The sequence below is a fragment of the Ranitomeya variabilis genome, chromosome 5 (assembly GCF_051348905.1).
Source record: "Ranitomeya variabilis isolate aRanVar5 chromosome 5, aRanVar5.hap1, whole genome shotgun sequence".
NCBI lineage: Eukaryota > Metazoa > Chordata > Amphibia > Anura > Dendrobatidae > Ranitomeya > Ranitomeya variabilis.
Window position 1 is genome coordinate 690,680,638 of NC_135236.1, and position 17,298 is coordinate 690,697,935.

General features: G+C 45.6%; 1 protein-coding gene across 4 annotated transcripts in view; it reads right to left on the reverse strand.

Moving 5' to 3' along the window:
- PTPRO (protein tyrosine phosphatase receptor type O) overlaps positions 1 to 16,301 on the reverse strand; it is a 555,000-nt gene extending 538,699 nt beyond the window's left edge. For all 4 annotated transcript variants that reach the window (XR_013215987.1, XM_077267281.1, XM_077267279.1 and 1 more), the window contains exon 1: positions 16,025 to 16,301. Coding sequence is in view for 3 of the 4 variants with exons in the window: in XM_077267281.1 (XP_077123396.1) it covers positions 16,025 to 16,157 (133 nt within the window). In the remaining variant the exon portion in view is untranslated. The remainder of the gene's footprint in view (positions 1 to 16,024) is intronic.
- Positions 16,302 to 17,298: the final 997 nt, after the last annotated feature.

Consider the following 17,298-nt stretch of genomic DNA (forward strand, 5'->3'; position numbering starts at 1 on the left):
CTCAGCGTTTTGCCAACCGTCATCGTCGTGTTGGTTCTCGGCTTTGTGTTGGAGATTTGGTGTGGTTGTCTTCTCGTTTTGTCCCTATGAGGGTCTCTTCTCCTAAGTTTAAACCTCGGTTCATCGGCCCTTATAGAATATTGGAGATTCTTAATCCTGTTTCTTTCCGTTTGGACCTCCCTGCGTCCTTTTCCATTCATAACGTTTTTCATCGGTCGTTATTGCGCAGGTATGAGGTACCTGTGGTACCTTCAGTTGAGCCTCCTGCTCCGGTGTTGGTTGAGGGTGAGTTGGAGTACGTTGTGGAGAAAATTTTGGACTCTCGTGTTTCCAGACGGAGACTCCAGTATCTGGTCAACTGGAAGGGTTACGGCCAGGAGGATAATTCGTGGGTCAATGCATCTGATGTTCATGCTTCTGATCTTGTTCGTGCCTTCCATAGGGCTCATCCTGGTCGCCCTGGTGGATCTGGTGAGGGTTCGGTGCCCCCTCCTTGAGGGGGGGGTACTGTTGTGAATTTGGATTCTGGGCTCCCCCGGTGGCCGCTTGTGGAATTGGACTTGTCATCCTCTTTCCTGTTTCACCTGGTTCCATCAGTAGTGGGTGTCGCTATTTAAGCTCATTTCTCTGGTGGTTTCTTGCCGGTCAACAATGTTATCTGATGCCTCTCAGTGCTTGTTCCTGCTTCTAGACTACTACTAGTTAAGTTGGACTTTTGTCCATGTTTTGTTTTGCCTATTTGTTCCAGTTCACAGCTGAAGTTTTGTTACTGTGTCTGGAAAGCTCTCGTTGATCAGGGATTGCTACTCTGGCGTTATGAGTTAATGCCAGAGTTTAAGGTAATCTCTGGATGGTGTTTTGTTAGTGTTTTTCTGCTGACCATGAAAGTATACTATCTGTCTTCTGCTATCTAGTAAGCGGACCTCAAATTTGCTAAGACTATTTTCCTGCTGCGTTTGTTGTTTCATCTGAACTCACCGTCATTATATGTGGGGGGCTACTGTCTTCTTTGGAATATTTCTCTAGAGGTGAGCCAGGTCTTATATTTCCCTCTGCTAGCTATTTAGGTCTTAGGCCAGAGCTGGGAATCTAGCGATAAATAGGAAATGCTACCTGGCTATTTCTAGTTGCGCGGCAGGCTTAGTTCATGGTCAGTATAGTTCCATCTTCCGAGAGCTTGTCCCTCTATAGGCTTGCTATGATCTCTGCCTGCAGAGATCATGACAGAAACTAAACTGACCATGAACTAAACCTGCCGCACAACTAACAGTAGCCGGGTAGCGTTGCCTACGTTTTTTATCCCTAGACGCCCAGCGCCGGCCGGAGGACTAACTAATCCTGGCAGAGGAAAATATAGTCCTGGCTCACCTCTAGAGAAGTTTCCCCGATAGGCAGACAGAGGCCCCCACATATATTGGCGGTGATTTTAGATGAAATGACAAACGTAGTATGAAAATAGGTTTAGCAAAATTGAGGTCCGCTTACTAGATAGCAGGAAGACAGAAAGGGCACTTTCATGGTCAGCTGAAAACCCTATCAAAATACCATCCTGAAATTACTTTAAGACTCTAGTATTAACTCATAACATCAGAGTGGCAATTTCAGATCACAAGAGCTTTCCAGACACAGAAACGAAACTACAGCAGTGAACTGGAACAAAATGCAAAAACAAACGAGGACAAAAGTCCAACTTAGCTGGGAGTTGTCTAGCAGCAGGAACATGCACAGAAAGGCTTCTGATTACAATGTTGACCGGCATGGAAGTGACAGAGGAGCAAGGTTAAATAGCGACTCCCACATCCTGATGGAAACAGGTGAACAGAGGGGATGATGCACACCAGTTCAATTCCACCAGTGGCCACCGGGGGAGCCCAAAATCCAATTTCACAACAGTACCCCCCCCTCAAGGAGGGGGCACCGAACCCTCACCAGAACCACCAGGGCGATCAGGATGAGCCCTATGAAAGGCACGGACCAGATCGGAGGCATGAACATCAGAGGCAGTCACACAAGAATTATCCTCCTGACCGTATCCCTTCCATTTGACCAGATACTGGAGTTTCCGTCTGGAAACACGGGAGTCCAAGATTTTTTCCACAACGTACTCCAACTCGCCCTCAACCAACACCGGAGCAGGAGGCTCAACGGAAGGCACAACCGGTACCTCATACCTGCGCAACAATGACCGATGAAAAACATTATGAATAGAAAAAGATGCAGGGAGGTCCAAACGGAAGGACACAGGGTTAAGAATCTCCAATATCTTGTACGGGCCGATGAACCGAGGCTTAAACTTAGGAGAAGAAACCCTCATAGGGACAAAACGAGAAGACAACCACACCAAGTCCCCAACACAAAGCCGAGGACCAACCCGACGCCGGCGGTTGGCAAAAAGCTGAGTCTTCTCCTGGGACAACTTCAAATTGTCTACTACCTGCCCCCAAATCTGATGCAACCTCTCCACCACAGCATCCACTCCAGGACAATCCGAAGATTCCACCTGACCAGAAGAAAATCGAGGATGAAACCCCGAATTACAGAAAAAAGGAGACACCAAGGTGGCAGAGCTGGCCCGATTATTGAGGGCAAACTCCGCTAAAGGCAAAAAAGCAACCCAATCATCCTGATCTGCAGACACAAAACACCTCAAATATGTCTCCAAGGTCTGATTCGTCCGCTCGGTCTGGCCATTAGTCTGAGGATGGAAAGCAGACGAGAAAGACAAATCTATGCCCATCCTAGCACAGAATGCTCGCCAAAATCTAGACACGAATTGGGTTCCTCTGTCAGAAACGATATTCTCCGGAATACCATGCAAACGGACCACATTTTGAAAAAACAGAGGAACCAACTCGGAAGAAGAAGGCAACTTAGGCAGGGGAACCAAATGGACCATCTTAGAGAAACGGTCACACACCACCCAGATGACAGACATCTTCTGAGAAACAGGAAGATCCGAAATAAAATCCATCGAGATGTGTGTCCAGGGCCTCTTCGGGATAGGCAAGGGCAACAACAATCCACTAGCCCGAGAACAACAAGGCTTGGCCCGAGCACAAACGTCACAAGACTGCACAAAGCCTCGCACATCTCGAGACAGGGAAGGCCACCAGAAGGACCTTGCCACCAAATCCCTGGTACCAAAGATTCCAGGATGACCTGTCAACGCAGAAGAATGAACCTCAGAAATGACTTTACTGGTCCAATCATCAGGAACAAACAGTCTACCAGGTGGGCAACGATCAGGTCTATCCGCCTGAAACTCCTGCAAGGCCCGCCGCAGGTCTGGAGAAACGGCAGACAATATCACTCCATCCTTAAGGATACCTGTAGGTTCAGAGTTACCAGGGGAGTCAGGCTCAAAACTCCTAGAAAGGGCATCCGCCTTAACATTCTTAGAACCCGGCAGGTAGGACACCACAAAATTAAACCGAGAGAAAAACAACGACCAGCGCGCCTGTCTAGGATTCAGGCGTCTGGCGGACTCAAGATAAATTAGATTTTTGTGGTCAGTCAATACCACCACCTGATGTCTAGCCCCCTCAAGCCAATGACGCCACTCCTCAAAAGCCCACTTCATGGCCAAAAGCTCCCGATTCCCAACATCATAATTCCGCTCGGCGGGCGAAAATTTACGCGAGAAAAAGGCACAAGGTCTCATCACGGAACAATCGGAACTTCTCTGCGACAAAACTGCCCCAGCTCCGATTTCAGAAGCGTCGACCTCAACCTGAAAAGGAAGAGCAACATCAGGCTGACGCAACACAGGGGCGGAAGAAAAGCGGCGCTTAAGCTCCCGAAAGGCCTCCACAGCAGCAGGGGACCAATCAGCAACATCAGCACCCTTCTTAGTCAAATCAGTCAATGGTTTAACAACATCAGAAAAACCAGCAATAAATCGACGATAAAAGTTAGCAAAGCCCAAAAATTTCTGAAGACTCTTAAGAGAAGAGGGTTGCGTCCAATCACAAATAGCCTGAACCTTGACAGGATCCATCTCGATGGAAGAGGGGGAAAAAATATATCCCAAAAAGGAAATCTTTTGAACCCCAAAAACGCACTTAGAACCCTTCACACACAAGGAATTAGACCGCAAAACCTGAAAAACCCTCCTGACCTGCTGGACATGAGAGTCCCAGTCATCCGAAAAAATCAAAATATCATCCAGATACACAATCATAAATTTATCCAAATAATCACGGAAAATGTCATGCATAAAGGACTGAAAGACTGAAGGGGCATTTGAAAGACCAAAAGGCATCACCAAATACTCAAAGTGGCCCTCGGGCGTATTAAATGCGGTCTTCCACTCATCCCCCTGCTTAATTCGCACCAAATTATACGCCCCACGGAGATCTATCTTAGAGAACCACTTGGCCCCCTTTATGCGAGCAAACAAATCAGTCAGCAGTGGCAACGGATATTGATATTTAACCGTGATTTTATTCAAAAGCCGATAATCAATACACGGTCTCAAAGAGCCATCTTTCTTAGCCACAAAGAAAAAACCGGCTCCTAAGGGAGATGACGAAGGACGAATATGTCCCTTTTCCAAGGACTCCTTTATATATTCTCGCATAGCAGCATGTTCAGGCACAGACAGATTAAATAAACGACCCTTAGGGTATTTACTACCCGGAATCAAATCTATGGCACAATCGCACTCCCGGTGCGGAGGTAATGAACCAAGCTTAGGTTCTTCAAAAACGTCACGATATTCAGTCAAGAATTCAGGAATCTCAGAGGGAATAGATGATGAAATGGAAACCACAGGTACGTCCCCATGCTTCCCCTTACATCCCCAGCTTAACACAGACATAGCTTTCCAGTCAAGGACTGGGTTATGAGATTGCAGCCATGGCAATCCAAGCACCAACACATCATGTAGGTTATACAGCACAAGAAAGCGAATAATCTCCTGATGATCCGGATTAATCCGCATAGTTACTTGTGTCCAGTATTGTGGTTTATTACTAGCCAATGGGGTGGAGTCAATCCCCCTCAGGGGTATAGGAGTTTCAAGAGGCTCCAAATCATACCCACAGCGTTTGGCAAAGGACCAATCCATAAGACTCAAAGCGGCGCCAGAGTCGACATAGGCATCCGCGGTAATAGATGATAAAGAACAAATCAGGGTCACAGATAGAATAAACTTAGACTGTAAAGTGCCAATTGAAACAGACTTATCAAGCTTCTTAGTACGCTTAGAGCATGCTGATATAACATGAGTTGAATCACCGCAATAGAAGCACAACCCATTTTTTCGTCTTAAATTCTGCCGTTCACTTCTGGACAGAATTCTATCACATTGCATATTCTCTGGCGTCTTCTCAGTAGACACCGCCAAATGGTGCACAGGTTTGCGCTCCCGCAGACGCCTATCGATCTGGATAGCCATTGTCATGGACCCATTCAGACCCGCAGGCACAGGGAACCCCACCATAACATCCTTAATGGCATCAGAGAGACCCTCTCTGAAATTCGCCGCCAGGGCGCACTCATTCCACTGAGTAAGCACAGCCCATTTACGGAATTTCTGGCAGTATATTTCAGCTTCGTCATGCCCCTGAGATAGGGACATCAAGGCCTTTTCCGCCTGAAGCTCTAACTGAGGTTCCTCATAAAGCAACCCCAAGGCCAGAAAAAACGCATCCACATTGAGCAACGCAGGATCCCCTGGAGCCAATGCAAAAGCCCAATCCTGAGGGTCGCCCCGGAGCAAGGAAATCACAATCCTGACCTGCTGAGCAGGATCTCCAGCAGAGCGAGATTTCAGGGACAAAAACAACTTGCAATTATTTTTGAAATTTTGAAAGCAAGATCTATTCCCCGAGAAAAATTCAGGCAAAGGAATTCTAGGTTCAGATATAGGAACATGAACAACAAAATCTTGTAAATTTTGAACTTTCGTGGTGAGATTATTCAAACCTGCAGCTAAACTCTGAATATCCATTTTAAACAGGTGAACACAGAGCCATTCCAGGATTAGAAGGAGAGAGAGAGAGAGAAAGGCTGCAATATAGGCAGACTTGCAAGAGATTCAATTACAAGCACACTCAGAACTGAAGGGAAGGGGAAAAAAAAAAAAAAATCTTCAGCAGACTTCTCTTTTCTCTCCTTTCTCTGTCAATTAATTTAACCCTTTTTTGGGCCGGTCAAACTGTTATGGTTCTCAATGGCAAGAGAACATAGCCCAGCAAACATAAGTACTAGCTCTTGGAAGGATGGAAACTAAACTGACCATGAACTAAACCTGCCGCACAACTAACAGTAGCCGGGTAGCGTTGCCTACGTTTTTTATCCCTAGACGCCCAGCGCCGGCCGGAGGACTAACTAATCCTGGCAGAGGAAAATATAGTCCTGGCTCACCTCTAGAGAAGTTTCCCCGATAGGCAGACAGAGGCCCCCACATATATTGGCGGTGATTTTAGATGAAATGACAAACGTAGTATGAAAATAGGTTTAGCAAAATTGAGGTCCGCTTACTAGATAGCAGGAAGACAGAAAGGGCACTTTCATGGTCAGCTGAAAACCCTATCAAAATACCATCCTGAAATTACTTTAAGACTCTAGTATTAACTCATAACATCAGAGTGGCAATTTCAGATCACAAGAGCTTTCCAGACACAGAAACGAAACTACAGCAGTGAACTGGAACAAAATGCAAAAACAAACGAGGACAAAAGTCCAACTTAGCTGGGAGTTGTCTAGCAGCAGGAACATGCACAGAAAGGCTTCTGATTACAATGTTGACCGGCATGGAAGTGACAGAGGAGCAAGGTTAAATAGCGACTCCCACATCCTGATGGAAACAGGTGAACAGAGGGGATGATGCACACCAGTTCAATTCCACCAGTGGCCACCGGGGGAGCCCAAAATCCAATTTCACAACACACATTCTTGAGGGAGGGGGGATGTGTGGTTTAGAATTATACAGACAAACTGAGGGGGCCAAAAAGCTGTATGTTTAGACCAGCAAACCTAATGGGGGGGCGGAAAGTGTGTGTTCTGAGCTGGCATGTCATTTACAAAACCAAGGAGATGTAGCAGAGCTGTGTATATTCATGGCAACCTCAATTCACAATCACTCTCTGAGTCCTTTCTCCCTCTTACAGACATAGCTTCCCTTCATGACACAGATGCTGCTGCTACTTCCTATAGCAACACAATAACAGCAACACTTCAATCTGCCGCTCCCCTCACGCATAGAAAAACTCGTACAATCAACAGGCAGCCCTGGCTGACCAGCCTGACCAAAGAACTGAGATGGGCTCCCAGGGTTGCTGAGTGGAGATGGAATAGATTCCATTCTGCGGAGCACTTCATCACATACAAGCAGTCCCTCGCCAGCTTCAAGTCCACGCTCACTGCCGCAAAACAAACTTACTTCTCATCTCTCATATCCTCCCTGTTTCACAACCCTAAACATCTTTTCAACACTTTCAATTCTCTATTCCGTCCCCCAGCACCTCCCCCATTTCCTCTCATTTCTGCTGAAGACTTTGCTTCTTTCTTTATGCAGAAGATCAATAACATCAGAGAAAACGTTGGCCCGTGGCCCCCAATGCCCCTTTCAGCTGCTCAGTCCTGTTCCTCCAAAACCTGCTTCTCCACCATGACAGAAGATCAGCTCTCCACCCTCCTGTCAAGATCACATCTCCCCACTTGCTCGCTTGACCCGCTCCCATCCCACCTCATCCCTAACCTCGACAGTTTTCATCCCAACCCAAACACACCCCTTCAACCTCTCACTTACAAATGGTGTCTTCTCATCCTTCACACATGCCTCAATTACAACCATCCTCAAAAATCCCTCCCTCGACCCATCCTCTGTGTCTAGCTAACGCCCGATATCTCTTCTCCCTTATGCCTCAAAACTACAGGAACAGTATGTCCATCTTGAACTGTCCTCCCACCTCTCCTCGTGCCCCCTCTTTGCAGGTTACAATATGGCTTCTGACCGCATCACTCAACTGAAACTGCCCTAACTAAAGTCACCAACGACCTACTAACCACCAAGAGCAAGCGACACTGCTCTAGCCTCCTTTCTCCTGGACCTGTCTTCTGCCTTCGACACTGTGGACCTGCTACAGATTCTCTCATCTCTTGGCATCACAGACCTGGCCCTATCCTGGATCTCGTCATATCTAACAGATCGAACATTCAGTGTCTCCTCCCACACCACCTCCTCACCCCGCCCCCTGTCTGTTGGTGTTCCCCATGGCTCAGTCCTAGGGCCCCTGCTCTTCTCCATCTACACCTTCGGCCTGGGAAGACTCATAGAATCCCACGGTCTGCAGTATCATCTCTACGCTGATGACACACAGATCTACTTCTCTGTACCAAATATCACCTCCCTACTAACCAGAATCCCACAATGTCTGTCAGCTATTTCAGCTTTCTTTTCTGCTCACTTTCTAAAACTGAACATGGACAAAACAGAATTCATCATCTTTCCCCATCTCACTCTACCCCTCCACAAGACCTATCCATCAATGTCAATGGCTGCTCACTTCACCCAGTCCCACATGCTCAGTGCCTCTGGGTGATCCTTGACTCTGCCCTCTCTTTCAAGCCACATATCCAAGCCTTTGCTTCCTCCTGTCAACTCCAACTCAAAAACATTTCCAGGACCCGTGCATTCCTTGACCGCGACACCGCAAAAACACTAGCTCACGCCCTTATCATCTCCCGCCTCAACTTCTGCAACCTCCTACTCTCTGGCTTCCCCTCTAGCACTCTGGTACTCTCCAGCCTCTCCTCTATGCCAAGCCCTTCACTGGCTTCCTACTGTCCAGAGGCTCCAGTTCAAAACCCTAACTATGACATATAAAGCCATCCACAACCTGTCTCCTCCATATATCTGTTACATGGTCTCCCGGTACTTACCTACACGCAACCTTCGTTCCTCTCAAGATCTCCTTTTCTACTCCCCTTTTATCTCTTTTTCCCACATCCACATACAAGACTTCTCCCGTGCTTCCCCCATACTCTGGAATTCTCTATCCCAACACATCCGACTCTCGCCTACCACAGAAACCTTCAAAAAGAACCTGAAGACTCACCTCTTCCGACAAACCTACAACCTGCAGTGATCCTCAATTTACTGAACCGCCACACAACCAGCTCTACTCTCTCCTAGTGTATCCTCACCCATCCCCTGTAGACTGTGAGCCCTCGTGGGCAGGATCCTCTCTCCTTCTGTACTTGTGTGTGCCTTGTTTTGCTCATGTTTATTGTACTTGTCTATATTTGCCCCTTTCACATGTAAAGCGCCATGGGATAAAAGGCGCTATAAAAATGTATAATAATAATAATCTCAGTACAGTCCAACTACAGCGCTGGGATCCTGGGTGCAAATCCCACCAAGGACAACATCTTGCTGCAAAGTGCTGTGGAATTAATAGCGCTATATCAGTGAGTAAAATAGATAAATTATTTTCCTGACAGAATGGAGAAGCTTCTCTTAATCTGAGAGAAGTGGATCACATTATGATCAGTGTCAGATGAGAGAATCGGCGCCATCTGACCCTGCCCTTTTTACATCTGCTTTCCCGCTTGCTGTCTGTCCTCCCCCGCACTCTGTATTCCACATTATTAAAGAAAACTCAAGGGTGAAGGTTCAGGATCATCAGCAGAATTTGCCACTTTGTTTCCCACTCACTCCTTAATGAAATGCAGATAATTGTGCAAGTACAGCACCACGTAAATGTGCCTTATAAATGTACCATACAAATGTGCCTTATAAATGTGCCATATAAATGTACCATAGAAATGTGCCTTATAAATGTACCATACAAATGTGCCTTATAAATGTGCCATATAAATGTACCATAGAAATGTGCCTTATAAATGTATCATATAAATGTGCCATACAGATGTGCCATATAAATGTACCATACAAATGTGCCATATAGATGTATCATATAAATGTGCCATATAAATGTGCCATACAGATGTGCCATATAAATGTGCCATATAGATGTGCCATATAAATGTGCCATATAAATGTGCCATATAGATGTGCCATATAGATGTGCCATATAAATGTGCCATATAGATGTGCCATATAAATGTGCCATATAGATGTGTCATATAGATGTGCCATATAAATGTGCCATATAGATGTGCCATATAAATGTGCTATATAAATGTGCCATACAGATGTGCCATATAGATGTGCCATATAGATGTGCCATACAGATGTGCCATATAAATGTGCCATACAGATGTGCCATATAAATGTACCATATAGATGTGCCATATAAATGTGCCATATAGATGTGCCATATAGATGTGCCATATAAATGTGCCATACAGATGTGCCATATAAATATACCATACAAATGTGCCATATAGATGTGCCATATAAATGTGCCATATAGATGTGCCATATAAATGTGCCATATAGATGTGCCATACAGATGTGCCATATAGATGTGCCATATAGATGTGTCATACAGATGTGTCATACAGATGTGCCATATAAATGTGCCATATAAATGTGCCATACAGATGTGCCATATAAATGTGCCATATAAATGTGCCATATAGATGTGCCATACAGATGTGCCATATAAATGTGCCATACAGATGTGCCATATAAATATACCATACAAATGTGCCATATAGATGTGCCATATAAATGTGCCATATAGATGTGCCATACAGATGTGCCATATAGATGTGCCATATAGATGTGTCATACAGATGTGTCATACAGATGTGCCATATAAATGTGCCATATAAATGTGCCATACAGATGTGCCATATAAATGTGCCATATAAATGTGTCATATAGATGTGCCATATAGATGTGCCATATAGATGTGCCATACAGATGTGTCATATAAATGTGCCTTATAAATGTGCCATATACACTCACCGGCCACTTTATTAGGTACACCATGCTAGTAACGGGTTGGACCCCCTTTTGCCTTCAGAACTGCCTCAATTCTTCGTGGCATAGATTCAACAAGGTGCTGGAAGCATTCCTCAGAGATTTTGGTCCATATTGACATGATGGCATCACACAGTTGCCGCAGATTTGTCGGCTGCACATCCCAAAGATGCTCCATACAAGGCAGGATGGATCCATGCTTTCATGTTGTTTACGCCAAATTCTGACCCTACCATCCGAATGTCGCAGCAGAAATCGAGACTCATCAGACCAAGCAACGTTTTTCCAATCTTCTACTGTCCAATTTCGATGAGCTTGTACAAATTGTAGCCTCAGTTTCCTGTTCTTAGCTGAAAGGAGTGGTACCCGGTGTGGTCTTCTGCTGCTGTAGCCCATCTGCCTCAAAGTTCGACGCACTGTGCGTTCAGAGATGCTCTTAGGCCTACCTTGGTTGTAACGGGTGGCGATTTGAGTCACTGTTGCCTTTCTATCAGCTCGAACCAGTCTGCCCATTCTCCTCTGACCTCTGGCATCAACAAGGCATTTCCGCCCACAGAACTGCCGCTCACTGGATTTTTTTTCTTTTTCGGACCATTCTCTGTAAACCCTAGAGATGGTTGTGCGTGAAAATCCCAGTAGATCAGCAGTTTCTGAAATACTCAGACCAGCCCTTCTGGCACCAACAACCATGCCACGTTCAAAGGCGCTCAAATCACCTTTCTTCCCCATACTGATGCTCGGTTTGAACTGCAGGAGATTGTCTTGACCATGTCTACATGCCTAAATGCACTGAGTTGCCAACATGTGATTGGCTGATTAGAAATTAAGTGTTAACAAGAAGTTGGACAGGTGTACCTAATAAAGTGGCCAGTGAGTGTAGATGTGTCATATAGATGTGCCATATAAATGTGCCATATAAATGTGCCATACAGATGTGTCATATAAATGTGCCATATAAATGTGCCATACAGATGTGCCATACAGATGTGCCATATAGATGTGCCATATAGATGTGCCATATAGATGTGCCATACAGATGTGCCATATAGATGTGCCATATAAATGTATCATATAAATGTGCCATACAGATGTGCCATATAAATGTGCCATATAGATGTGCCATACAGATGTGCCATATAGATGTGCCATATAAATGTATCATATAAATGTGCCATACAGATGTGCCATATAGATGTGCCATACAGATGTGCCATATAGATGTGTCATACAGATGTGCCTTATAAATGTATCATATAGATGTATCATATAAATGTGCCATATAGATGTGCCATATAAATGTGCCATATAGATGTGCCATACAGATGTGCCATACAGATGTGTCATATAGATGTGCCATATAGATGTGCCATACAGATGTGCCATATAAATGTGCCATACAGATGTGCCATATAAATGTGCCATATAGATGTGCCATACAGATGTGCCATATAGATGTGCCATACAGATGTGCCATATAGATGTGCCATACAGATGTGCCATATAGATGTGCCATATAGATGTGTCATATAAATGTGCCATATAAATGTGCCATACAGATGTGCCATATAGATGTGCCATACAGATGTGCCATATAGATGTGTCATATAAATGTGCCATATAAATGTGCCATATAGATGTGTCATATAAATGTGCCATATAAATGTGCCATATAGATGTGCCATATAGATGTGCCATACAGATGTGCCATACAGATGTGCCATATAAATGTGCCATACAGATGTGCCATACAGATGTGCCATACAGATGTGCCATATAGATGTGCCATACAGATGTGCCATATAGATGTGCCATATAAATGTGCCTTATAAATGTGCCATATAAATGTGCCATATAGATGTGCCATATAGATGTGCCATACAGATGTGCCATACAGATGTGCCATACAGATGTGCCATATAAATGTGCCATATAAATGTGCCATATAGATGTGCCATACAGATGTGCCATACAAATGTGCCATATAGATGTGCCATATAAATGTGCCATATAGATGTGCCATATAGATGTGCCATATAAATGTGCCATACAGATGTGCCATATAGATGTGCCATACAGATGTGCCATACAGATGTGCCATACAGATGTGCCATATAAATGTGCCATATAGATGTGCCATATAAATGTGCCATATAAATGTGCCATACAGATGTGCCATATAGATGTGCCATATAAATGTGCCATATAAATGTGCCATACAGATGTGCCATATAGATGTGCCATACAGATGTGTCATATAAATGTGCCATATAGATGTGCCATATAAATCTGCCATATAAATGTGTCATATAGATGTGCCATATAAATGTGCCATATACACTCACCGGCCACTTTATTAGGTACACCTGTCCAACTTCTTGTTAACACTTAATTTCTAATCAGCCAATCACATGGCGGCAACTCAGTGCATTTAGGCATGTAGACATGGTCAAGACAATCTCCTGCAGTTCAAACCGAGCATCAGTATGGGGAAGAAAGGTGATTTGAGTGCCTTTGAACGTGGCATGGTTGTTGGTGCCAGAAGGGCTGGTCTGAGTATTTCAGAAACTGCTGATCTACTGGGATTTTCACGCACAACCATCTCTAGGGTTTACAGAGAATGGTCCGAAAAAGAAAAAAAATCCAGTGAGCGGCAGTTCTGTGGGCGGAAATGCCTTGTTGATGCCAGAGGTCAGAGGAGAATGGGCAGACTGGTTCGAGCTGATAGAAAGGCAACAGTGACTCAAATCGCCACCCGTTACAACCAAGGTAGGCCTAAGAGCATCTCTGAACGCACAGTGCGTCGAACTTTGAGGCAGATGGGCTACAGCAGCAGAAGACCACACCGGGTACCACTCCTTTCAGCTAAGAACAGGAAACTGAGGCTACAATTTGTACAAGCTCATCGAAATTGGACAGTAGAAGATTGGAAAAACGTTGCTTGGTCTGATGAGTCTCGATTTCTGCTGCGACATTCGGATGGTAGGGTCAGAATTTGGCGTAAACAACATGAAAGCATGGATCCATCCTGCCTTGTATGGAGCATCTTTGGGATGTGCAGCCGACAAATCTGCGGCAACTGTGTGATGCCATCATGTCAATATGGACCAAAATCTCTGAGGAATGCTTCCAGCACCTTGTTGAATCTATGCCACGAAGAATTGAGGCAGTTCTGAAGGCAAAAGGGGTCCAACCCGTTACTAGCATGGTGTACCTAATAAAGTGGCCGGTGAGTGTAGATGTGTCATATAAATGTGCCATATAGATGTGCCATACAGATGTGCCATATAGATGTGTCATACAGATGTGCCATATAGATGTGCCATATAGATGTGCCATACAGATGTGCCATACAGATGTGCCATATAGATGTGTCATACAGATGTGCCATATAAATCTGCCATACTACCGCCATATAGTAGTGCAATATAATACTACTAATAATGTTCTTTCTAGACCTCCAGTCACTGCTCCGAGCCCCAACCTGTAGACTGCTGTATATATAATTTTTTCAGTCCGTTTGCATTTTTTTCCTATAAAGGGGCGGCCGCCTTTCCTTGTATTGGTGTGCAGCCCTTATCCACATGATGTCACTTGACAAACGGTAAGATTTCAGTATTAGAGTCAGGACTGCCCCAGTTACGGTCACCGTGGGGGGCAGGATGGATCCCGCATTTACCTAAGTACCGGATCTTTTTTTCATGCGCTCTGCTGTCTGTGTACTGAGGAGATGTAATCAGGAGTTTAAATTGCAGACAACCCCACCCTTCCAGGCTATCAGAAAGGAGTAATCAAGCCATACAATTAATACCGTAGCTTCCTGATCTAGAGGCACCAGAAGTCCTGGGAATAAAGCAGGACTGATGCTGTCACATGTCTCTCTGGTGGCTGAAGCAGTGACGGAGGGGACAGGAGATGGCACAGATGTTACAGTGGCTGAGCGGACCCCATAAGTATAGAAAACAGTTTTTAAAATGAATCAGGCAAAGATCTGTGGACATGTTTATTCATCTACACTTGATGCTAATGATTAGATGTAGCTTCTGTCTGCCTGTCCGCTATTTTCTACACTGTACTGCTGCACCCACTGCCAGAACTGGTCCCACGCAGCTGAACGTCCCCTGCCTGTCCTCTACGTTCTGTACTGCGCTGCAGCCAAGTACAGAGATATTCTGGATGAAAACCTCTTCCAGAGGCTCTGGACCTCAGACTTGGCCGAAGGTTCACCTTCCAACCAGACAATGACCAGACACACACACAGCTAAAATAACAAAGGAGCAGCTTCAGAACAACTCTGTGACCATTCTTGACCGGCCCAGCCAGAGCCCTGACCTAAACCCAATGGAGCATCTCTGGAGACCTGAAAATGGCGTCCACCAACGTTCACCATCCAACCTGAAGAACTGGAGAGGATCTGCAAGGAAGAATGGCCGAGGATCCCCAAATCCAGGGGTGAAAAACTTGTTGAATCATTCCCAAGAAGACTCATAGCTGATCTAGCTCAAAGGGGCTTCTCCTCAATACTGGGCAAAGGGGCTGAAGACTTAGGACCATGGGAGATTTCAGTTTTTCTTGTTTAATACATTTGCAAACATTTCTACATTTCTGTTTTTTTTTCAGTCAAGATGGGGTGCAGAGTGTACATTAATGAGAAATTTTTTTTTTACTTTTTTGAATTTACCAAATGGCTGCAATGAAACAAAGAGTGAAAAATGTAAAGGAGTCTGAATACATTCTGCACCCACTATGTACAGCGTCGGACTGGGGTGCCAAGGGCCCACCAGTAACCAACTCCATGGCCCCACTTTTCAGCTACATGCAAATGTGATAATATCCTCAATCACAAATGTATCTTACAATGAACTGGATACATTGTTAAATGAATACGATGCCGCCTATGTCTGTACGTAGTGATTCAAGAATACAGTGCCAAGTACTGCTCATATAAGAGGATGGTGGTCCACTCCTGCACAGGGGCCCACCGGAGGATTCTGCTGAGGGCCAGTAACAGATGTATTATTTTCTGCCCCATTATTCATTATTTGGATGAATCTACATCTGCACCCAAAGCACCAGGCAATGCCCCGAGCCCACTCCCCACACGCTGGATGATGGGGGTTGTCTTACCCGTAGCAGGAGGAACAGGCACAGGAGCACAGGAGGCATTGAGCTGCCGGAATCCATGGAAGAGAAATGTCAGCAGACAATAGCAGGACCAAAGATGTGAGCAGCTGTCAGTCAGGGAGTCACATGGGGGCATCGGGGGTCTGTGCAGGCTGAGGACGGGGGCTGCAGGGATTATCCCAGTCTCAGATGTTACAGATAAATGTCTACAAAAAGCCTCATTCCAGAAGCAAGAGATGAATGTGAAAATCCAGATCAGCGCCTCCTCCCTCCGCCCTACAGACATCAATGTGAGGAGCACACAGAGACCCTCCCCATAATGACATCATTCTGTGCCAGGCGAAGGCACCAAATTAGTGTGACTGCCAATCACCCTGCACTGCACACCACCCTGCACCCATCACCCTGCACTGTATACAGTGCACTGCACACCACCCTGCACCCATCACCCTGCACTGTATACAGTACACTGCACACCACCCTGCACCCATCACCCTGCACTGTATTTAGTACACTGCACACCACCCTGCACCCATCACTGTATACAGTACACTGCACACCACCCTGCACCCATCACCCTGCACTGTATACAGTACACTGCACATCACCCTGCACTGCATACAGTACACTGCACACCACCCTGCACTGTATACAGTACACTGCACACCACCCTGCACCCATCACCCTGCACTGTATTTAGTACACTGCACACCACCCTGCACCCATCACTGTATACAGTACACTGCACACCACCCTGCACCCATCACCCTGCACTGTATACAGTACACTGCACATCACCCTGCACTGTATACAGTACACTGCACACCACCCTGCACCCATCACACTGCACTGTATACAGTACACTGCACATCACCCTGCACTGTATACAGTACACTGCACACCACCCTGCACCCATCACCCTGCACTGTATACAGTACACTGCACACCACCCTGCACCCATCACCCTGCACTGTATATGCTACACTGTACACCACTCTGTACCCATCACCCTTCACAGTATACGGTACACTGCACACCACCGTGCACCCATCACTCTGCACTGTATACAGTACACTGTACACCACTCTGCAACCATCACCCTGCACTGTATACAGTACACTGTACACCACCCTGCACCCATCACCCTGCACTGTATACAGTACACTGCACACCACCCTGCACCCATCACCCTGCACTGTATACAGTACACCGCACACCACCCTGCACTGTGTACAGTACACTGTACACCACCCTGCACCCATCACCCTGCACTGTAT